Here is a 24,423-nt window from a genome sequence, read left to right on the forward strand (position 1 = left end):
CTTTAAATTGAGTTGTGATCTCTGTCTCTGGGAGAGGGGACAATTTTCCTCTTCTGTTTGCAGAAACAGTCTTCCCCCCCCCCCTCCTTTAGACATAGGAAAATTGTTATGAGCAAAGTTGTCCTATGAAATTTTATGCCAACAACTTAGGATACTTTTGTAGGAGCCTATATTTCATATATCTCTTCTGTCACAAATAGCTATCTTTATATATTTTAATCACTTTTTCCCCCTGTAGTGTTACTGGAAGCAATTATGAAGAATGGGAGTGCTGCTGGAAGTGGCACGTACTGTCGAAAGCCAGCAAGTAGCAATGATCAAAGTAAACCTAACAATATGAAGGACAGAAGTGCATCTGCTGCAGGTGAAAGTGGGAAGGCATACACCAAAGATCAAGTTGAAGGAGTACAAAGGTATTGTTCTATAAACGGATCGTTTCTGTACCAACAGAGTTGGGCTTTATGTATCAGTACTAAGAGGTGTCTGTTCAGATTTGAACAGTGTATTTGATTCTATACTTGAGAACATTGTGTTTGTCAAGGACCTAATGTGCTCCTTGTAGAGGTTTTAAGTAGATCATGTGGAATGGTATTGTTGCATACAGTTTGAATGTTCTCATGCATTTGTGGTTAACACATGAGTCACATGTTTATTTTTGCCATCTCTACCACCAGTGGCAGCAATAGCTAAATGGCTTCAGCTTTAGGATGGTCTCATGGACTGCATGCACAGATGCTATGTTAACAGAATCATGCTGCTTTCTGCTGAAGTCTGATGTGATTTGGAATACAGTGGTACCCCGGGATACGAATGCGCCGCCTTACGAAATTTCCGGGTTACGAAAAAAATCCATTGAAAAAAACAGTTCCGGGTTACGAAGGTTATTCCGGGTTACGAAGAAAATTTTTGGTGCTTTTCGGCGCGATTTCGCACGAAATCGCAGCTTTCGCTATTAGCGCCTATGGGCTTTTCGGCTAGCGAAAGTTTCCGGGTTACGAAAGCGGCGGCGGAACGAATTAATTTCGTAACCCGGGGTATCACTGTAGTTTGAAACACAGTCATTGTGATGGCTAAGAAAATTCCGCACGTAAAGGCACTAGTTGTGTCAAGTTGTTGAATTCTTCTCTACATAGAAGATGTTTAACTTAATGAGACTACATGTCCTGCTATAAAGTTATGGCTAAATATTTTCTGTTCAAGCTCTTCTGATTTCATGTACAGTGCACCCTTCTCTTACGCAGGAATCCGTTCTGCCCCCCCCCCCCCCCGGGTAAGGGAAAAAACATGTAAAGTCAAGCCCCATTAGAAGTAATGGGGCTTATGCCTGTGGGTGCGTGCCCTATTATCTCTTCCTGGTGCACCGAGGCTTCTTCCGGCGCAGGCTTCCAGTGTATGCTGGAAGCCACGTAAGCCGCACCTGCGTATAACGCGGGTGCACTGTATACATTAGTGACTTTTTGACCTTGCATCTGTTTACATCCAGCTCAGTAAATATTTATTTACAATTAGATTATGACATTATAATAATTTATAAGATAGGAAAAATACTTAACTATGGATTGCCTTTGTCTTGTTCATTCCATGTATCCCTTTGGAGTCGATTATCACTATAGAATGTAGTCGATTATCACTATAGAATGTAAGGAAGAATGTCTATTGTAAAGAGCATGTAATGAAAGTTCTGAAGATCAGGATAAGCATGAGTGGGGGACCCAAGGGCAAATGTTTTCCCTATGTCAGGCTATGCTGAAAAGCACAATTGAAAGCCATTTTTGTTGAAAACTTCCTAGTGTGTCCAGGGTTGGTATGTGGATGGGACATTGCTCTTGCAGGTCTCCTAGAAAAAAACCTTCATATTTAATGGGAGCAGGGGTTTCTAGGGGCTCTGGCCAAGGCATGGAGTCCTGTATAAAAGTCCCCGAGGGCCACACACAGTTTACAGGCCACTTAATTCTCACCTCCACTAAGTGTTTATAGAGACAGGATTTCTGAAAATTAGTGAACATGGCTTAGTGACACATTTGGCTAGAGGTTTTTTATTCTATTGTTTTTATCCTGCCCTTAGGTATAAGTTCTGTGTGGATAAAGGTATTCCTCATTGCTGCCCACACATAACAAAACAGCTCTCTGTGACTTAATTTGCTGTTATTTTGCTGCTATTATAAGTCTAATAATATGTCTTAATAGACAGAAATATAAACAAGTCCTTAAATATTTTGTATCTTTTGATATATTATACTCAGGAGAATATACACACAAACAATCTGTTGTAGCCCTTCAACAGTGTGTTGCTCAGTAACAGTTTTGCTCAACTGGGAACAGTGTAAGATGCAATAGTCCTTTACTGATTGCATAAGTACTGAGTGATCGTGCAAATATAGTAATTGCTGAGCAGAAGGCTTCTCATTTGGTTGCACAATTAAAGTCTGGTGAGATGAATTTCTTCTAAAAATGTTAATGAATGTAGTTTTGTAATAAAGAGCCATTAGCAATGGCTGCATAGAAGCAAAATGGAGAACCATTTTGTTATAATGCTGGCATCCCTGGTGTACAGTGGGACCTCAGAATCCATGGGGAATCTATTCTGGAACACACACATACACACACACACACACGGATACCCAAATCCGTGGGACTTCAAGTCCCATTGTCCCTAATGGTGGCAGGGCCACGTGCACATGCTTCCATTGGGGACAATGTGGGCTTGTCATACACGGATGCTTAAGTCTGTGGATGGCAAGTTCATGGATAACGAGGCCCTGCTATATCTTTTATTGTTAGCCACTTTGATCTGTCTGGAGAAGTGGGATAAAAATATTAGTAGTAGTAGTAGTAGTAGTAATTAAATTCCTATTGCGGAAGCCAACTAGTTCTGTCTGCCAATGGAAGGCTTCTTTCAATACATTGGGGCATGATATGATTTTTATTCATCCCCAACACAGACCCTCTTCTCAGATCTGTTCTGTGGGTCCTTCATCTCTGGCACAGATTGTGTGTGTCCTGTGCACAGGGAGGTGCACACACATGTGCATGCACAAACAGAAATGGTAGATGGGTGTAATTCATAACTGCCTATTGTGATGATGGAAGTCTTCTGTTGGTAGAGGGGATGAGTGAGATTCTTCACCTTACATTGAAAAGACATGGTGTCTTACTGGTTTGTTGCTCTTGATGCAAGGAGGAGATTCAATACTGCCTGTCCATCGCATACATGGATTCTGACCCTTTATAGAACCCCCCACTCCACAACATTTTAGAGCTTAAGAGTTTCAGCAGAATCATGCTCAAATGAGCTGTTGCTCACTTCTGTTTCACACAGCCCAACAGTGGCATGTGAGTAGGACCTCTAACTTGAGCATATCCTGCCACTTGCAGCTTGTTCTTTTCTCTCTTCTCCACTTGGTCTGTGTGTATGTCTTTTAATAGTTTATGTTTCCTTCTGCATTCTTCTTCAGAGAGGGAGCCAAGGTGGGAAAGTTATTTTTTTGGTTTACAGTTCCCAGAATCCCTTGGATTGTCCAAGTTGTTGGCCCAAAAATATATTTATCAAGTTTTGGGTAGGAATCCACTTTCTTTTATGAAGAAGAATGTGCTATGAATCTTCCAGCCTTTCAGGTGCCATAGGGCTTCTTTCTGATTTGGTTATAAAATATTCAGATTTTCTTTCAGATGTTTATGTATTGTTTTTATATATGTTGCAAGGTGCCCTGAGTCCCATTATTGGAAGAAGGGCAGAATATAAATGAGTAAAATAATAAGGTTAGGAAGTTATCGTAAACATTTTAGCCTTTCAAATTGTCCAATAGAATTGTTTTAAATATTATAGAAGTGTAATGATTGTATATCCATCACGTGATAGTCATTCATATAGATATTCATTAAAATCATTTACATCTTAATACACACATATTTCAAAGTTGTTGTGGATGTTTTTGTTTGTTTTGTTAGTTTGTTTTTTGTTGTATTTTTTATTGGCGAATCCTACAATTTAATTTTTTGGTAATAGGAAATATATCCATTTCTAGGTTAAATGTGGTCAGCAAACTGAATTCCTGTAAAAGATATGACAGATTCACAGAAGATAATGCTACAGATAGCTGCTAGTCATAATGGCTATATATCTCCAATGCCAGAAAACTATGCCTTTGAATTCCAGTTTTTGGTGTCCCTGTCGAGTACTGCTGTATTCAAGTCTAGTTTAGATGGTTCCAGTATGCATTTCATTGCCCACTGTGGGATTGAATGCTGGAGAAGACTGGCCTTTTATCTTATAAAAAATGTCTCTTTTCAATGAATATCTCAATAAATTCTAAATAAACAATAATTTAGTAGCACAGAATTTTTGTAAGAGTTCTGCTGAAGTCAGAAAGTTACTTCATGTATAAATGCAGGCACACATACAAACAGAGAGAGAGAGAGAGAGAGAGACTTTTATATGCAGTTGTATGATGGGTAAAGTAACATGAAGACTGAAGCAAACATCTTATTCTTTGGTATAGAAGCATTATAAGATGAAACTAATTTTTAATCATGAATATCATGAAAATGAACTTTAATTCATGTTTGAGGCTTGGTTGTTTTGTTCTTGTATCTAAAGTTTTGTATTTGAACAATGAACTCTTGCTCTCCTACAGTATAAAGAAATGTAAAAATTATTATGAAGTCCTTGGAGTGTCCAAAGATGCTGGTGAGGAAGACCTGAAGAAAGCTTATCGAAAGCTTGCTCTGAAGTTCCATCCAGACAAAAATCATGCACCAGGAGCCACCGAAGCTTTTAAAAGTAATACTCCGTAATTTATTTGTATAGCTTGGAGAAAATACAGGGCAGAAATCACTCAACTTTTACCCTAGTCGTTCATTTAATACATTGTCCTTAGTGATCCAAAAGGACCTTTCTGCATCTTGGTGGTGCCTTCTGCTTTCAAAGAGCTCTATTGTACCTTGTGCTAATTGCAGCTCTTCAGAGGTTGTTGCCAATGGGAGTTGTAGTCCTACAACATCTGGAGGGCTGCAGTTTGTCCTCCGTTGTACTAGAACATTGTGTGAAAAAATAAATAAAACTAAGTCCAACTATGTTCTACCAGTTGTGCTGAGAGAAGCATGAGGATTCCTAAAACTTGTCTATTCTAGCATACATAACCTTCTCCAGAAGCACTTACATAATAATTCTGGTGGCTATTTTGTTTCTGCTCTTCATTATTTGGTTGCAGTCCAGTGCATTCAGAGCCTTGCAACTGATGTGGCAAACTGAAACAATAATGCAGGCTGATTAACCCTTATTCGAAATACTTGAAACCAGAAGTGTTTTGAAGTTTGGATTTTTGGGGATTTTGGAATATTTGCATATACATAATGAGATGCCTCAGAGATGGGAGCCGAATCTAAACACAAAATTCATTTGCTTAATATACACCATATAAACATAGCCTCAAGATAATGTTATATGACATTTTTAATTTTGTGCATGAAACAAAATTTATGTACATTGAAACACCAGAAAGCAAAAGTGTCAGTATCTCAGCCACCCATGAAAAATGTTTTGGATTTTGGAGCATTTTGGATGTGTGATATTCAATCTATAGACTGAGGTGGTGTGGGGGGATAAAATTCTGAAATAAAGAAACCATATTATTGTTTGTGTGATAATATCAATATTTTTGATGCCTTTTAGAAATACAGGCTGAATTGTTATTTATTGATTTCATTTGAATTGAATCAGTTCAATTCTATTGATATCCCATCATTTTCCCAAAGAGGGACTCCAAACAGCAATTCTGCAGTTAGTTTATATGTCCAAAATATGTTATATTTTGTTGGTTTGGAAGCCAAAAATTACTTCTTCTATCCAGCAAGAATATGGAAGTGCTTGTGAATGCAGGTAGAGTGCGTTTTCACCAAGTGGATGCAGCATGCTGTCACCTGCACTGAAAGTAGAAAGAAAGAAAGAATGGCAAAGGGCTGATACCGTATATTATTTTTTTCTCTTCTGAAGCAGCACTCCTTGTCATATTATTGTTTTTTGTTTGTTGCTTAAACAGTCTTTGTGAACAAAACAAATGAAGTTGGTGCAGAGGTTCTTGGCTGTTTCCCTCCAGTGTGGAATGTGGGATTGAGAGAGACTAGTGGCAAGAGGGACTGTAGAGGGACTGCAAAGGTGAAGAACAAGAGGGAAGGAAACAAGGACTTAAGTAACAGAAAGTAAGAGAGATTTTGAAATTGCCTGCTCTGTCAGTCAATTTGTGGGGTGAAAAACAACTTCCTTGTTCCTAAAATAAATCTACTTGTAGTTGGAATGAAGTGACACAGGAGCTTCTGGACTGGGAGGTATTTGCAAGGAATGTATTCTCAGTGTGAAGGGTGTGGCTTCAGTGGCTTCTGCTGAGTTTTAGGAAGAGGAGAGCAAAAGAGTCTGATCATGGAAGCTGCTTTCCCTGTACATGGAAATGGAAAAATGTAGAAATAGTGCACACCTCTCTCCTTAGCCCTCCAGTTTGACCTGTAGTCTTCCCTGAAAGGGAGTGATGGTGGGAAGTCTTCTCTGATGCCATTCAGAAATTGAGAACACAGACTTTCTCCTTAAAATCTACCAGCTTTTCAATCAGTCAAATTTAGCTGTCTTTCTTCTTTTTTGAGCAAATTTGGTGCCAAAATCACAGATGAAGATAGATTTGTAAGTTTGTTCAAGGTTGAACATGCTTTCAGAGACAGTGAACATATTAATCAGTATCTTTTGCAGCACAGTGCCTGTTGATCTTGTTACCATGGGGATATATTTATTTACATTTCCAGCTGTTTTCAAAGGGAAGAAATGGGGAACAAGATGTGATGGTTTTTAAATCATGTTGTGCATAGTAGCTTCCATACATTTTAATACTGTTCTTATGTCTATTTGTAGTGTGGGAGTGTGCCGTGCAGTTGAAGCATTCTGGTTGAGCATCTCACTTATGAGCAAATGCAACTGCTACTTAGCATTCATTTACTGCTTGTATAATTTATACAATATAAATTGTTACTGTTTTTTTAAACGTCTTCTCCTGCCCTCTGGTGTTTTGCTTTTTAGAGATTGGAAATGCATATGCTGTGTTAAGCAATCCAGAAAAAAGAAAGCAGTATGACCTCACAGGTGGTGAAGAGCCATGCAGTCATCCTGGCAATGGTAGATTTAACTTCCACAGGGGCTGTGAAGCAGATATCACTCCTGAGGACCTTTTCAACATGTTCTTTGGAGGAGCATTCCCGACAGGTACTTTATCAACTGAAACAAGTATATCATGTAGTGTCAATTTACCACTGCCATTTAATCCCAAATTTCTCCCCCACCTTCTGCAGTAAAATTCCTTTTAGCATCTAGTCTGCTTGACATTCAGTAAACACTGTAGTTATAATTCTTGCTACCATTGGATGATAATAGGGAGGTACCCATAGGATAGAACATAACTCCTATGAGTTACTTCACGTGGTCTGATAATGTTGCTTGGAACTTAGTTGGCCTTTCTCAGATCTGAAGAAGAGATTTGTGAAACCTGAAAGCTTATGTCACCTACCAAAAGCTAAATTTCAATAAAATATACACCCCCAAAAGGTATGTGCTTTTCTCGAAAGGGCAAAAGGATGCTTGCCCTGTTTTGTATTGCACTTTACATTGTAATGTCTTTCTATAGGATTATAGCAAAATCTCTTCCATTGTGTTCATGTTTTTTCAGTGTGGTATATTGCTTCCTTTGTAGGTAGTGTACATTCCTTTTCCAATGGACGGTCTGGATACAGTCATCATAATCAGCATCGTCACAGTGGACATGAAAGAGAAGAGGAGCGGGGTGATGTATGTTTGTCTTTAGTGAGCTTATCTTTTCTGGGATATTCTTTCTTAGGGTAAAATTAAAAAGCAGTATGCCAGCAGCTTGATAACTTAGGGCCTGAACAGACAGGCCAAAATAAAGCTGCTTCGGGTCACTTTGGAGGTATACTGTTTAAATGATGCATGTATCCTAAGAGGCTGTTAAAGCACAGCTTTGGCGCAGCTTCTGTCTTCTTAAGATCCATGTGTCATTTAAACAGCTTACCTCCAAAGTGACCTGAAGCAGCTTTATTTTGACCTGTCTGTTCAGGCTCTTAGTCAATATCTTCATATTAATCAGATACAAAAAGTTAAACACTTAATACAGTGGAACCTCGCCATAGGCGGGCGCGCCATACGCGGCCTTGAGCATTCATGTTTAAGCCGCGGCGCGCACGCAGGGCGGAAGGGGCGGCGCGTCCCATTCAGTTGAATGGGCGCGCGCGCCCGTTGCGCCCCGCGCGCGCCCGTTAGCCCCACACACCTCCGTGCCGCCATGCACGAGCCCCATTGTTTACAATGGGGCTCGAGCATAGGGGGAAATCACCATACACGGCGGGATCCGGAATGGATCCCCCACGTATGGCGAGGTTCCACTGTACTACTTATAGCTTATATTTTAAATAATATAATATAATAATAGAATCATACGCATACTGACTTGTAGCTAACTCCACTGTTTTCCTTGTCACTTACTCCCAGAAAAGTGTGAACTATTTTTAAGGAGGTGTTTTACATGAGAACTAGGAAACCTCCAGCCCGTGGAGGATTTGACAAGCCCTCTCCTGGTGAGGAAGAGAGGGGAATTGTCAGTTGTGTCCATCTCTGATCAGAAATAATAACAGGGTTCAGCTGGTGCTTCAGCTAAGGACCCAATGTTGTCAAATACAATCATGCCTCTGGCATCATTTTGCCTGCAAAAGGATGGATCTAGCAACCTGCCCCCAGTGTTGGTTTAGGCGAATGAGGAACTGAGTAAACCGAGGCCTGTTACAGACTGCCAAAATAAAGCTGCTTCGGGTCTCCTTGGAGGTATGCTGTTTAAATGATGCATGCATCCTAAGAATCCGGAAGCTGCACCAAAGCTGCACTCCAGTGCTTAGGAATGGAGTGTGGCTTTGGAGCGACCTCCGGACTCTTAAGACCCATGCATCATTTAAATAGCATGCCTCCAAAGAGACCCGAAGCAGCTTTATTTTGGCAGTCTGTAACAGGCCCTACTGAAATGCCTTCTTCTATTCAGCTCTTAATGGGAAAGAAGTCTTTGTCATCTTCCATTTCTGGTCTGCCTAATAGTACTGCAATGTCTTATGTACCAAAATAGTGGAATACTTGCCTACTTTTAAATATGAAGTTTACAGATCTTGCCACATTTGTAGTGTTGACATTTTAGAGTAGACTTAACTGATCTTGAAAAAAATACTCTAAATTGTATGCCTTTTCAAAGCTACCGCTGCCAACGATGGATAATGGTAGGATCAGTTGCTTTTCACATCAGTTGTTATACAAGCTTTGTGATCCAGAAAGAATGGAAGATATATAAATAGCTGTCAGGCAGTAGCAAAATACAGGGGCAAAGACAAAAGGTCTTAAATAAACAACAAAACAAAAAGATCCCAGTATATATTTCTAAGTATATTATACTCAAAATTGTGTTCAAACATGTGGAATGATAGTATTGTTTATTTCAGTTCATGAATCTTTATTAAACCCATTTAATATAAATCTCAATACCTTGCAAGAATATCTTTTCTATTTAGCTACAAAATGAATGGAGTTCAGAGTTCAGAAAATTACCCTGGTCAGTAGTAATTTTGGAGCAGCTGCTGAAACTTGAAAATGTATTGTCATCTCTAGATCAGTGGCTTATACTTTGTAATTTTTTCAGATCATTTTCTTGTGTTAGTTGCTTGACAGGATAACTAAATACTTCAGGGCATCCACTGAAGAGACAACAAATCTGGTGCATTTAATGACAGGAAGGGAGGTGAAGTATACAGATAAGGAACCGATCTTGCATTGCAAAAAAAAAAAAAACAGATCATCAGTGAAACAAACTTAGTTAGCTTGCACAGCTACTTTCATAAGCTTTCATGTTATGTTGGACTTTGGTTTCAAATAGTTCTTGCCTAAGGACACAGAAGGATGACAGCAGAATTATTTTCCTTTCAATGAAAAAAAACCAACCCCACAGTGAATAATATTTTGTCCAACTTTTTCATTTTCCAGGGTGGCTTCTCTATGTTCATTCAGCTAATGCCAGTTATTGTGCTGATCCTTGTCTCTTTGCTGAGCCAGCTGATGGTTTCTAATCCTCCTTATTCCTTATATCCAAGATCGTAAGTAGAGATAATTGTATAGTAAATATGGTCATTTTAAAATAGAGGGTTTTTCCCCCAATGGCTGAATAATGGAAATGGTGTCTTTCACATTTGCACTAAGTCAGAGTTAATATAATTGATAATTAACCCTGTTGTCCAGGTTTGTGAACATTAAAGAATTCTAAAGAGATAAATTCTGTGTTTTCTGCTGTGTTGCTATTCTCTTCTAAACAATAGAATAGAATAGAATAGAAAATGGAATAGAAGCTCAGTATTGATGAATGATAAGCTTATTATGGGCCTGTGCTGCCTTTGTAATAGTTGACCTAGGGTTTGCTGAATCTTGCCTTCTCATCCCTTCCTATTGGTATAGTCCAGCTCTCCCACCCCACCCCCACCAAAAACATTGCTGTTACAGGAGATTGTTGCTGTGGAAAGTTCCTTTCAAGGTTTGCCCTTTACTGTGGAAACAGTTGCACTGTTTGAATCAGACTGTCTTCAGCAAAGTAGATTACTTAGGAGGTAAAGCAGAGCTTTTGGTGAAACTAATTACTTTAGTTGTGGTTCACTTCTTAACGTTAAGTTTTAGAGAAAACTGGCATTGCAACTTCATAAATAAAACAAAATCTAACAGAATGAAATGGGGTCCAGGACATCCCTAGTGATGCCCCTTATTGGGTGTTTAAGTCTTTTTAAAAATATATCTTAGGTTTTCGCATTTCACTTTGAGGTGCTTCAGGGGAATATTTTTGCCCAGTACTAGCTACATTAACATTTTGGATATGTCCACTGGTTTCTTTGACCAGCTTTCACTTGCATCTCTGGAACATTTTTGGAAATCTCAGTAGTTACGAAGAAATTACACTTGATCGTCAGCTTTTTTGGGTGGTCAACTGAATGAAATCAGTGCTCCATGCCACTTGAGTCTTAATGTATGATCTAGGAGTCTCATTTAAGACCCCCCCCCCAGGTTATTTTATGTATATGTAAACCTTATAGTTACTTTGAGTCTGTTGATAGTTCCCTCTTGTGTATGTGCAGTAGTGCATTGGCAAAATTGTTTGAACTTGGCAAGAACTGACTCACTAATTGAGGCAATAATTTAAATGCATGGCTGTGTTTGATTTTTAGAAATTCAAATGTGAGTGGCAGTTGTGGGGAAAGAATGATTTTATTTAAACTTCCTGTTTAGATTGTTTTAAACATATTACTACACTTTCCATTACATACGTCTATCAGATCTTCCAAGTAAAGTCTATTACTATAGTGGTGTTAGTGGCCAGCTAATTTCCAGTTGCATGAAAGAGTAGTTTTTCAAAACTCAGTGACTGCTAGCTTGTCCTGAAGGTATGGAATAAGTTCACACTGCAGTTGTGGATTATTGGATTTCTAAGAGTGATGAATCAGCTTGGCTGTTTCCATTATCAAAAGGTTTGCTACCACCAAAGCTTTGTTCAGAAGATTAAACTGCAAAGACTAACCACTACTACGATCTGTACCTATCCCTTATTTCTGTGAATAGGAATGAATTTTCCCTGTTGTTTTACAGGTTATTTAATATATGCTGTCCTAATGAACAGGAGCAGTAAAACTTAGAAAATTGCTTGATTCATTGTCACAAGCTTCAAACAAATTTTGGCAAACCAGCCATGTAGAAGAGAAAAGGGATTGTGGAATATCAAACACCAAGGCAACAACGAGGAGTCCATTAGCTTTTGAAGTGGTTTCGGAAGCAGTTCATTGTACAGTGTGCCCTTGTTTTACGCAGGGGATCTGTTCTGGACCCCCCGCGTAAAACAAAATGTGCGTATACTCGAGCACCATTACAAGTAATGGGGCTCGTGGGTGGGGCAGGGTGTGTGTGCCATGGGCATGCACGCCATTGTTTCTTCCAGCTTTCAGTGTATGTTTCACTGTAGTTCTGTCTTGGTTGTTAATATTGATGATGTTTGCTAGCATTTCCTCCTCAAGCTTACCTATCTGTCCCAAAACTGGTGTTGGATTCCAACTTCTATAGCCCTCCATATATAGCATGAAAGTTGTAATGTGATACATATGAAGGATACTAAGCTAGGACAGCTGGTTCAGAGTTAGGTCCAAAACATACTGCAGAAATAATCCAGTTTGAGACTGTTTTGACTGTCCTGGCTCAATGCTAGGGAATTCTGGGGACTGTAGTTTTGTGAGACATGTAGCCTTCTGTGTGAGAGAGCTCTGGTGCCACAATAAACTACAGTTCCCAGAATGGAAAAATGACCAAGGCAGTTGACATGACACTCCTAAGCATTCAGTCTCACGGAGTGGTGCTAAAGCAGCCCTTTGGTTCTCTAAGGATCTGACAGCAACGAAGCAAACAAGACAGAGTTTAGAGTGCCAGTGGCAGAAAATTCAGATGAATTTGACCAAAAACAGGCTAAAATTTACCTGAAGACATATGGTGATGCAATAAAGGCAGCAAAAAAAAAAAAGGCTTTTGGGGGGGCTGCACAAAATCGTTCAGCTGAGCTGTTTTGAGTGTTGAGGGATCTGTTCCAATCTGGTCCTGAGGAAAATATGTGCCACTCATTAGTTCGCTGTGAAGAATTTGCTCACCATTTTGTTGATAAAATCGCTCAGATTCACTCTGACTTAGACACCAGAGCTGATACAGTTTCACTGGATGCAACCTTGGCTCCTGCTTGTCCAGTATTGATGGATACATTTTAATTTGTGCAGCCTGGTGATGTGGACAGGATCCTTGGTATACTAGACCCTTACCCTTCCTGGCTTATTAAACAGGCCAGAGGAAGACTGGTGGAGTGGGTAAGGGAAGTGATTAATGCTTCTTTACAGCAAGGCAGGGTCCCAACATGCCTGAAGGAGCCTGTGATAAAACCTCTTTTGAAAAAAAAAATTCTCTGGATCCTACTGTACTAAATAATTACAGACCAGTCTCCAATCTTCCATTTTTGGGCAAGGTGCTGGAGCATATGATGGCTTCCCAACTTCAGGGGTTCCTGGATGAAACAGATTATCTAGATCTATGTCAGTCTGGTTTCAGACCTGGCTATGGGACAGAAACTGCTTTGGTCGCCTTGGTGGATGACCTACACAGGGAACTGGGTAGGGGGAGTGTGTCCCTGTTGATTTTACTGGACCTCTCAGTGGTTTTCAATACCATCGACTATGGTATCCTTCTGAATCACCTCTCTGGGATGGGACTTTGTGGCACTGTTCTACAGTGGCTCCGTTCTTTTTTGGAGGGGCATTCTCAGAAGGTGGTGCTAGGCGATTCCTGTTTGACTCTTTGGCCATTGGCCTGTGGGGTCCCTCAGGGCTCAGTCCTGTCCCCTATGCTTTTAAACATCTATATGAAACTGCTGGGAGAGGTCATCTGGAGTTTTGGAGTAAGGTGTCACCTGTATGCGGATGATACCCAGCTCTATCACTCCTTTCCACCTAATTCCAAGGAAGCTGTTTCTGTCCTAAACTAGTGTCTGGCTGCTATAATGGACTGGATGAGGGCAAATAAATTGAAGCTTAATCCAGACAAGACAGAGGTGCTTCTAATCCAGAGGTAGGCAACCTTTTTGAGCCGGGGGCCGGGTTGCTGTCCCTCAGACAACTGGGGGGCCGAAGCCAAAAAATAAATAATTAAATAACTTTTAAAAATTAAATACATAAATAAACCAGGACAAATGTAGGACAAAATTTTCAAATGGAAGACACTTTTTTAAAAAAAAAAAATGGAGGACACGTGAAAAAATTTGCTGATTTTTTAAAAAATGTTAATATAAATGCATGTTTCTGAGGCTTCTATAGATAATTGCCCCCCAAAGGCCCCGGCGGCAATCAGCGGCAGGACTGGGCTGGGGCCGGTCCCAAGGCCTCGCCGGGCCGCAGGTTGCCTACCCCTGTTCTAATCAGTTGAAAGACATAGATCTGGGAATAGGGATTCAGCTTGTGTTAGATGGGGTTACACTCCCCCTGAAAACTCAGCTTTGTAGTTTGAGGGTACTTCTGGATTCAGCGCTGAGCCTGGAAGCCCAGGTAGTGCTTTTGCACAGCTAAAACTTGTGCTCCAACTGTGCCCATTCCTGGAAAAGTCACATCTGACCACGGTTGTAAATGCCTTGGTTACATCCCGTCTGGATTACTGTAATGCGTTCAATATGGGGCTGCCTTTGAAAAGTGCTCAGAAACTTCAGCTGGTCTAAAGAGCTGCAGCCAGGTTGTTAACTGGAGCTGGTTACAGGGAACATACAACTCCCTTGTTGTAACAGCTCCATTGGCTGCCAGTCTGTTTCCGGGCACAATTCAGAGTACTGGGTTTTTACCTATATAGCCTTATACAGCTTGGGTCCAGGCTATTTGAAGGAACATATCCCCTGTATAAGCCTACAAGAGTATTGAGATCATCAGGAAAGGCCCTTCTCTCTGTCCACCACCCTCTCAGGCACCTTTGGTGGGAACTAAAGAGAGGGCCTTCTCAGTGGTTGCTCCCAAGCTTTGGAACTCCCTAGAGAGGCCAGGATGGCACCATCCCTACTATCCTTCCAATGCCAGGCCTTTTAAACTGATGATTGTGTTTTAATGCTGTGCTATACAACTTTAATAATAAAATAATAATAATACAGACTAACAATCAGTATGGGGTCTCTTTACAGAGGATCAGGGCAGACCATTGAGATGAAGACAGAAAACTTGCGCATTCCTTATTATGTCAACAAAGACTTTAAAAATGAATATAAGGGTACAAATTTGCAGAAGGTAGAAAAGAGTGTGGAAGAGGACTATGTGTCAAATATCCGAAATAATTGTTGGAAAGAGAGACAACAAAGTAAGTTGAACTGTCAGCTGGCATGTAATATTTTTCAAACAGAAGCATAATGTTAAAATGTTGTATTACTCCAGATATTAGGAGGTAATGGGCTTGAATTCTAAGAGAAATTAACTTAAGAGAGTTTCAGCCACCTGTATCCTGTGGAAGGTCTGTCAAGTTAGGGTTATTCTCACATCCCCACCAGTTTCACACTTACTTTTATATTGAGATCTGCAAAGGTGGAAGACATTAAAATGGTCCACTTGAACTTGTGAGAACAAATACCTGCCACATTAAGACTCAATACACACACACACACAGAGCCAAGCCCCATGCGGGCGCACTATACACAGCTTCAAGCTTACACTGAAGCTGTGCAATGAATAAATAAATGGCACGCATACCCATGGCACATACACTGCATCATGAGCACGCACCCAGTTGTTTACAATGGGGCGTACGCATATGCAGAATTTCCCTTACGTGGGGGGGATCTGGAGCTCAAGGGAAGGCCCCACTGTACCAATACACCCTGCTCCTGTCAGTTTATTTAATTTATGCAATTAGCTATCAGTCACCCAAATCAGGTAAATTCAACCTAACATGTTTGCATCAGATCCAGATACTGCTCACAGATCTGCTTTCTCAGTTGCAGGCCACTTTATCAGAAGGTACTGTTCCAGACACTAAGGTTACTTGATTTAGATTAAATTAGTACAGGTGTACAGATCATTATGTGGTTCTGTTTGTTAGATGACTGAGTTTTTACAGTTCAAGAATGTTTGGCCAAGTCCAGCCAACTACAAGTCATTCTTGGCTTACTACATCTATCAGGTAAAAGACAACCAATTGGGTTCAGGATGTCATAAATTCCTTGCTAAGTTAGGCAGGGTTGCAGCTTCTTTAATGGAGGTGGTAGCAGTTCTAGTGGCCAGTGACTAACATGCCCTTCCTGAGCAAGATGTTTGGTTGCTGAAACAACTTGATTGAAACTGATTTTCTAAATGCCTGTTTTGGTCCCAGAATTGACTTGTTCAGTCTCTGGGAATGATCTTTGCTGGTAGATAGATGAGGAGACTGCTGGTCTGTTGGATTATCCTAGGTCTTTCAGAGGCTTTCATTACCATCAAGCATGTTATCCTTCTGAAGAGATTGTGTGAATTGAATAGCAGCTCTTGCTATTTAGTGGTTTCACTCATACCAGGACAGTCTTTAGAAGATAGGACATGGTCTAAATTATTTTAATTTAATGTTGGTATAATACAGAAGAATTATGTAACAGTGCACAGCTGTTGTCTTTCTTACATTTGATTCTTGCTTTTATAGAAACAGATTTACTGTATGCAGCAAAAGTGTACCGGGATGAACGACTCCGAAGGAAAGCAGAAGCCATCTCTATGGATAACTGCAAAGAACTAGAACGATTGACCAGTATCTATCGAGGAGGATGAGTTTTGGCCCATACTGCACTGAAGTACACAATCTCTATATGATTAAAAAGAAAAAAAAATCTGTAAACTGAGAAAATACTGTTCTGTCATGACAGCTAAAAAGCGGGATGTAAAACTACTGTGTAGCTGTTTCCAAAAACCTTATCCTGAAGTTCCAGTATCATTTAATAGCCTTTTAGTCTGAAATATATGACACAGTTTGTTTACATCATTGAATTGTCCTTTAAATTTTACTTCCCATGCTTCTGTGAACTCTTCTACAAGGAAGAAGTAGCTCAGATTGGCTGGCTACACTTGTAGAAACGTAGACATAGTGATTTTCCTTCTAAAATACTTGCCATGTAAATACATGTGGGAAAAGAACACTAGTGTGTATATAAATATGTTAAAGAAATATCAGAAAGCATATTTAGAGTCATTAAAACTTTTAATCTCATGGATGGAATAAATGATATGACTACATCGTTCTTTACTGAGATATCAAGTGCGTGGAATTGAAAGAAAAAAACAACTTTTTGCATAAAATTCTAGCTTGAAGAAATTTAGTATCTTTTTCTTAATAAGCCATTTTGATTTGTAATTAAAATGGTTGATTAAAGTAGTTTTCTACCAGAGTATCAGCATTCCTGTTGCAGATTTAACACTTCATATCTAAGCAGTGACAGTGTTAATAAATGTACCAGGCTATTTCTTGCTGAATGAAACATAATCACCCTAAAAGATAAATGTACAAAAATGTCATTTAGTACTGAGTGCATTTAGCATTCTGTTCTTTGGTACTCTAAATAGAAAACCTGGTGTAATAAAGCCAGTACTGCTGCTGCATTCCTCCACTATCCTTTTTAAAATGTGAGTCACAGACAAATTCTTCCAACATGGGAGGCATGGAATGTGCTGTGATTCCAGAAGCAAGCTTGATATACATTGGTGTTTAAAAATAACAATTTAGCAGCCTGGCATTTTTGTTAACATACAGCACTGATTTTCCTGGACATTAGACTGATCAAGAAAGTTGTTCGTGAAGTTCAGCCGTGTGCCTTTGAACCATTTTGCTGATTCTCAGGTTGTCTTGAATTGCTGCTATCAGTTGTACCTGGAACTTCACATTCGCCCAGTGATGCCAACTAAGAAGACATATAGCAGGTGTTTCAGTCCAGATGTATGGAAGATATATTTTTATAAAGAGCATTGAGTAGCACTAAATAATGGAAGTGATCAGATTTTGAGGAAGCATATAGAAAACATGCATGTAATCACTTGCTAATCTAAATGCAGTTTTGGAGAACATGAACACTGCAGACCTGGTGCCTGTGAAATGAGGATTTTAGCTAATGTTTGTAAGCTATTGCACATCAAATTCTGCCACAAAAATATTTAGTTTGTTTTTTTAACTTTCCATGATTTGTTGTACGGGCAGCAACTGTGGGTTGTCTTAGAAAATAGTAGGAATCTGCAAAATTATTTCAACGGATTTAATTGAGATAACAGTAGCATACCATTTCTCCCCATAGTAAAGGAATTCAGTGAGATCTAATTCATATAGGTAAGTATTTAAAAAAAATAGATTAAATGTTTCTAAAGAGGTTCGTAAATCCATTACCTTTGATTTAGAGGACTATTTGAACACAAAGTTTGGTTGTTCATTTTGGAGCAAAAGTTCTACAAACACATGAGAGCCTTTCAATGGCTAACTATCTGGATGCATCCATCATGATTTCATAGCTGCTGTTCCAAATTATGGCTGTTTTTGTATAAAGTTTTTGTAGCATGTATCTGAAATGCGTTTCAGATGAAGAAGAATACCAGAACAGAATGGCTGTGAGTTGCGGAAGTAACAGCAATTGGGGGGAAAATGTTTAAAAATAAGAGCTTCAATAACTGAGCAGAATAATTGTTCTTCCTTTCAATTTGTTTCACTTCCATATTCAAGGTGTGGGTCCAATACACAATAATGCTTGAGAATATGTATATAAGAGATTCTGTTTAGTTCTTGCCCCCTTCTTCACCAAAATAGGTTTCCTTCTTCATCATCCATCTAATATATTTAAACTCCATTTGTTTAGTTTATTTTGTAGAATATACAGTATGTGTAAATTTGCAAAATTTGCTTCATAATTAAATTTACTTAAATGTTATGTGCAATATCATATACAAGAGTCCCCCCTTTCATAATTTGTTTCCTTTAATTTACAGTAAGCTGTTGTAGTCCTGTGAGCCTTATGGGACATCCAGGGCCTTTTTTTCAATCTGCCCATAACTGATACACCTCCACCCCATGGTAAAATATGCCAGTATTTTCACTCCTGTAAGCATCCAGGAGCTATAGCTTTGCTTGTTCCCCACCCCAACCCCAAAGTGGGACTTCCAGCTTTGTTTGTAGAATGCTTTGTATTTTGTGTGTGTTATCTGGTGCAATGCAACCTACAATGGATTTAAGGGCTGAAATTTGGCTGCTAGACTTCTTGCATTCCTATTTTATAAGGGCAATATGGCAGAGACAGAAGTCTTAAGTGGTTTCTTTCAGAATGGTTGGATTTGCGTGGATCGGAAATATGCCATTATGGGCAACTTCCGACCAAATATATATGAAAAGAGTAAGCAAATTTGTTTTCCAGGGACCTGCCCCAGATCACACAACTCTTTTGTGTGGTGTGTGTGTGTGTGTGTGGTATCCCCCCCCCCCAACTGTAATGACTAAGTTCACTTCTATTTTTTTTTTAACACTATCCCTCCTCCTCCCATTAATGTAAAATTACTGTTCCTGGAGGCAAATCTTTTTATTATTATTATTATTATTGCCAAAAATAAATAAATTGAGGTGTCCAAGAGGGATCTGGGGGCCATCCTTTCCATATTTCTGATGTATATAGCTGTATCACCAAATGGTTTCGAAGGAGGCCACAACTAAAGGACCTTATGTACAATGGGGTGAGATTCTTTGAATCTATAACAACTTCATTGTTTTACTGGGCCTACCTATACACCTGGACATTTATTGATTGAAGTTTGAATTTCTCAAAGTGGCTTTTCATGAGCCAACAAAGCCATCTTCTAGCAATTGATAAACAAAGGCTAAATAATCCATTGGTAACCGACAGTTAAAATACTTTCAAGATCATTGCCATGGTTTTGTGGAAACAGAATGGATTCACCTCAGAGAATTTAGTTGATAGAAAAGCTAATCTGCTAACACTGTTCTCCCAAACTACAAGTAACAGCAATGATGATACTGGGGAACCTGTGGCTGAACTCGTATTCATGGAGCATATGTTTAAAAGTTTATGATAGTAATACATGGAACTTATGTCACTTACAATGAAGGGCATCGTGCAGTCTTATAGTGTTGGACTCCCAAGTCTCAGCAGCCTTAACTGATACAGAATAGTAGGAATGCAGTCAACAACATTGGGAGAGCTGCATGATTCCCACCCATTACTTCGAAGTTCATCTTAAATGGTGAACATTGCCATTGTAAACCTATGCTCTTCCCATAGAAGGCAATTCTCCTCTTACAGGTTGTCTTTCCTTCCCATCATTTCCTTTCTTTTGTTGCAGCTCACCATGTGACATCATGCACTGTTTGTAGTGGTCCTTCAACCCTTTCTGTAGGTGGAGGGCTGTATGGATAGGAGTGGTGAGAAAGCTTTGTGCAAATAAGAGCCTGCCTGTTTGTCTTTCAGTCCAAATCATACAGTTGAAATAAGACCTGTTGAAACTAGTGGAACTTGTTTCCAAATAATACGTAAAGTTAAGCTGCTTATACACTTTCCCCTCCACATTTGATGGTGTTAGGAGCACAGGACCCCCGTGAATGTGGGGAAAATGCAAATAACAAAAACACTGCTTTTACCTGAGAGAACATCTCTCTAGGAATTTCTAGGTCCTCCAGTGCCAGACATCTGCCAGACACTGACCATAGAATTGCGCTTTTATTCTTACTTGAAAATAGCTGTAAGATTTTGATTACAGTTATGTTGTTGGGGAAGTGGATGGCAAACTCTTTCCATGAAAGCTATTTCCCCCTGTCTAAACCTGTAAACAGTCAAATGTGGAACTGAAATCAGGATGGCCAACTGGTGTCCCTTATCGATAACGGGACTTCAACAACATCTAGATGGCTACATGTTGTCTATTCATGTTTCAGGAAAAAAGCAAAAATGCTTGCTAAGCCAGTCACAGATAGTTTACATGTAATTCAGCCCTTCCATACTCATTGTCCAGTTTACACCTAGTTAAGAGTGCAGCTTTTGGTGAAGCACATTTTGGTGGAGCTGCATACGGTTAAAAGTGTTTCTGTTCAGTTTAAATCAGGGGTGGGAAAAGTACAATCTCAGAGGACCATTTTTGTAGCCTCCAAGGCTCCAAAATGTCCTTTAGGAGATGGGGAGGGCATTTTCACCAAGTTTGGAGGTCTTCTGGATCTCTCATAGGTAAAAAAAAAAAAATACTAATCAAGAAGTAAAAAATAATGTCAAAAATAATTAACCTTCAGATGAGTTTTATTGTTGTTGTTGAAAAAACAAATTAAGCCATGACCCAGAGTGATGCCTGGAAATTATAGACAAAACGTATTTTGTTTGTTGTTGTGTTTTATTTGTATAATGCTGAATAAGATAAATAAAATTTTAAAAAGAAGTTAAAAATGCAAAATCTTCAAAAAAAAGTTTTTAATGAAGTTACTCTCTGGGGTGTGAAAAACTTTCCCAGCAAGGCTTTTTAAAAAAAAACAAAGTGATTTCTGTTCATTTTCTGTTATTAAAATGCCCACTGCCAAGCCTAAAATAGCTCAGGAAGGCCCCAAAAGTAGGACCATGTCCCTTTGAGGGTGCTTGGAGGGAGGATTTTTTAAATGGGAGTAAGGTGGCCCACCAAAGTCTCCTTGGGAGCAATTGCAGCCCTCTAGCCTTCCATAGTTGCTCACCCCTGGTTTACATGGCTTATGGTCTGAACTAGCACATACTTAATTTGCCTTCCAGATTACCATGATTTATAAAAGATCCCCTTGAAGCATGGGATTTGGGTTTGTTTTTGGGTTTTTTAAGAATAGTCACCTGAATTCATTAAAACTTGTCATGCTATCCCATTTTTGACATCTTTGTAAATACAGTGTACCTGTGTCATATGCGGGCGTGCTTTATGCGGCTTTCAGCATATGCTGAAAGCCACACGGGGAGAAGGGGCGGCACGTCCCATAGGGAACAATGGGGCACACGCTCATGGTGCGTGTGTGCGCACCACTGTGTGTATGAGCCCCATTCATTCAAATGGGGCTTGAGCTAGGCGGAATTTGCTTTATGCAGGGGAATCCGGAACGGATCCCCCGCGTAAAGTAAAGGCACACTGTAAGCCAAATATGTATCCTGATAGTCTCGACTTAACTAATGTGCTAAAAGCATAAGCCTAGTGACAGAGCTCGATGCCTTTTGCTGAGTTTACATGTTGCTGTTGCTATGTTCCCAATCCTCTCCTTTTGGCACTGTGCCTATTTTTATCTTTTAAATCTCTGGTTAGTTATCAAATAATCACCAGCTTACAAAATACAAGAAAGATCTAATTATGAATCCATCAGTCATTCAATAAGTGGTAATATTCTCGTATCTGTCAGCATCTTAATTTCCCTGTTTTTTAAAGCCAAGTAGACCCAGTGTGATATAGTAGTTTGAAGACTGTACTATGACTCTAGAGACCAGGGCCTGAATCCCCCACTCAGCCATAGAAAGCCACCGGGTGACCTTGGGCAAGTCACACACTCTCAGCCTCAAAGAAAGGTGAAAGCAAACCCCCTCTGAAAAATCTTGCCAAGAAAACCCCGTTATCGGTTCGTCTTAGGGTAACCATAAGATAGAAATGACTTGAATGTACAAGCATATCTCTAAATGACTAATCAGTTTGGAGACAATCTTATTTTTAAAATGTTCACTTTACTAAGGATTAGTTGAGTGTTTGTTACTTTGACAATCTGCTTAAGTACGTGTATTTTGTCCCTCACTTCTTTGCACCAAATTCTTACTCCTAAGCTTTTACAGTACTGTCTATGTGCACTGATGTATATATTTTCCAGCTTCATCTCAGCATCTGATTGTGTGATATTTTTCCACACTGTTTTCATATAGTCTGCATTTCTCCATTCCCTTCCTCACCAATTTATGGCCCAGTGCAAGTATAACAGTTAATTGCAAGTAACATTAGCCATGGTTTATTGTAGAAACTTGGTTGAGATCCCACATACAATGAAATTCATGGCTTATCTTGCTAAACTATGCTTTGTTCACAGGACCCTTCTACAGGCAATAGTTGCTTATCACTTTGAACTGGAGAAAAGAAGTAAATATCCTTAAAGCCCATCTACCCCCAGTGTAGAAGTAATACTTACCCATAGATTTGCAAACAAGATTGTAGTGGTTGATGCAGTCTGGGTTCATGTCCTCATGTTTAGCTAATTTTTAACCATAGTATATATTCTGAATAAAAGATGGGTATTCTCCAGTGACATGAAGCTACACTGTGAAAAATAACCAATGTCCTACAGACAAATGATGTTTTCAGACAAGTTGCTGCCCATGGATTATGATCTGATAGTGACTATTGATTTGTTGGATTGGATTTCCTAAAACACGTCAGATTCTACAAGCTTAACGTGACAATGAGCTATACTGGCAACAAGAAGTGTTATTTTTAAGTAAAAGTGTTCAGGACTGAATGGTCAGACATCTACTAACAGCTTTAAAAACTTGAAGGGGCTTCAGTGTTACTTTTGGAAGTGCTGATAAAATGAGAGCTCTGTTTGTGAATCATGCTTTGGCAGCCTATAATGGAAGCCCTACAAATGAAAATCTGTGCAGTTGAGGGTGGCATCTAAACAAAGGAGATGTTTATTTATGGTTAGGTTTAAAAAAATAAAATTAATTTGTAATTTAACTAATGTAACATCAAGCTTGTATCAAAATAAAATTATTTTCAGTGTGAATAAAACATTTCTATCTGATTATATAGCTCCATCTTATCCGGGTACTGGCATATTAAAAGAAATAACTTATTCATATACTGATTATTATTTTTCAACTACACTAAGTCTATATGAATATTAACCATTTTAATTACAGTCTTTAGGAGTCTGATCCATTCTTGTTCTACTGCTAATTGAAGTTTTTTACTACTCATAGAAAAATTTGGATTCAGTGGAAGGAAGGAAGGGAGAGAGGGAGATGAATTTCCCCTTCCCTTGTAGTCCTTTGCTAGCATTATAGAAGGTTCTCCAGTCTTCTAGAGACGTTGGGGAAGGAGATGTTAATGAAATTCACCTCCACTTTGGACAGGATCTAGTTAACAGAGTCCAGGATAGGCAAATCTGGAAACATTTCTGATAATTCCTCTCTCAATAAATGGGTTCAACATAGTCACTAAGTGACACAAAGGACACATCCACACTTGGAATATAAGGATGAAAATGGCTCCGGGGAAGGGGAGCACTGAGGTGAAATACAAAATAACCTCTTAAAATGTAATAAAATGTGATATGTATTGTATATTTTCAGAATATTAATAAAAAGTTTTTTAAAAAGGATGCATCCTCACTACAGAAATAATCCAGTTTGACACCGCTTTAATTTCCATTGCTCAGTGCTACGGAATTGTGGATATGAAGTTTGTTGTGGCACCAGAACTCTCTGACAGAGAAGGCTAAAGGTTTCACAAAACTACAATTCCCAGAAATCCGTAGCATTGAGCCATGGCAGTTAAAGCAGTGTCAAACTGGATTGTTTCTGTAGTGTGGATGCAGCCTAAGTGAGGACCAGTATGATTCAGTGGTTTGAGCAGTGGGCTAGAACTCTGGAGATCATGGTTAAATGCCCCACTCAGCCATGGAAACTCCCTGGGTGACCTTGGGCGAGTCACACATTCTCAACCCCAGAAAACCCCGTGATAGAGTCACATACCATACATTGGAAAAGACATGAAGGCACACAACAATAGTCACTAAAGCAGAATTTACAGATAACAGGACAGAGAAGG

At 39.3% G+C, this 24,423-nt stretch overlaps 1 protein-coding gene across 1 annotated transcript in view; it reads left to right on the forward strand.

The window, feature by feature from the left end:
- Positions 1-23,450, forward strand: part of DNAJB14 (DnaJ heat shock protein family (Hsp40) member B14) — a 31,231-nt gene extending 7,781 nt beyond the window's left edge. Inside the window, exons 2-8 of the mRNA XM_089526076.1 lie at positions 239-413; positions 4,635-4,780; positions 7,061-7,243; positions 7,728-7,822; positions 10,067-10,176; positions 14,805-14,977; positions 16,286-23,450. Of these exons, the coding sequence (XP_089382202.1) occupies positions 239-413; positions 4,635-4,780; positions 7,061-7,243; positions 7,728-7,822; positions 10,067-10,176; positions 14,805-14,977; positions 16,286-16,410 (1,007 nt within the window). The 3' untranslated portion in view covers positions 16,411-23,450. The remainder of the gene's footprint in view (positions 1-238; positions 414-4,634; positions 4,781-7,060; positions 7,244-7,727; positions 7,823-10,066; positions 10,177-14,804; positions 14,978-16,285) is intronic.
- The last annotated feature ends 973 nt before the right edge of the window (positions 23,451-24,423 follow it).

The sequence above is a fragment of the Sceloporus occidentalis genome, unplaced genomic scaffold (genome assembly GCF_023333645.1).
Source record: "Sceloporus occidentalis isolate IW3139 unplaced genomic scaffold, rSceOcc1.0.p SCAF_5, whole genome shotgun sequence".
Taxonomy (NCBI): domain Eukaryota; kingdom Metazoa; phylum Chordata; class Lepidosauria; order Squamata; family Phrynosomatidae; genus Sceloporus; species Sceloporus occidentalis.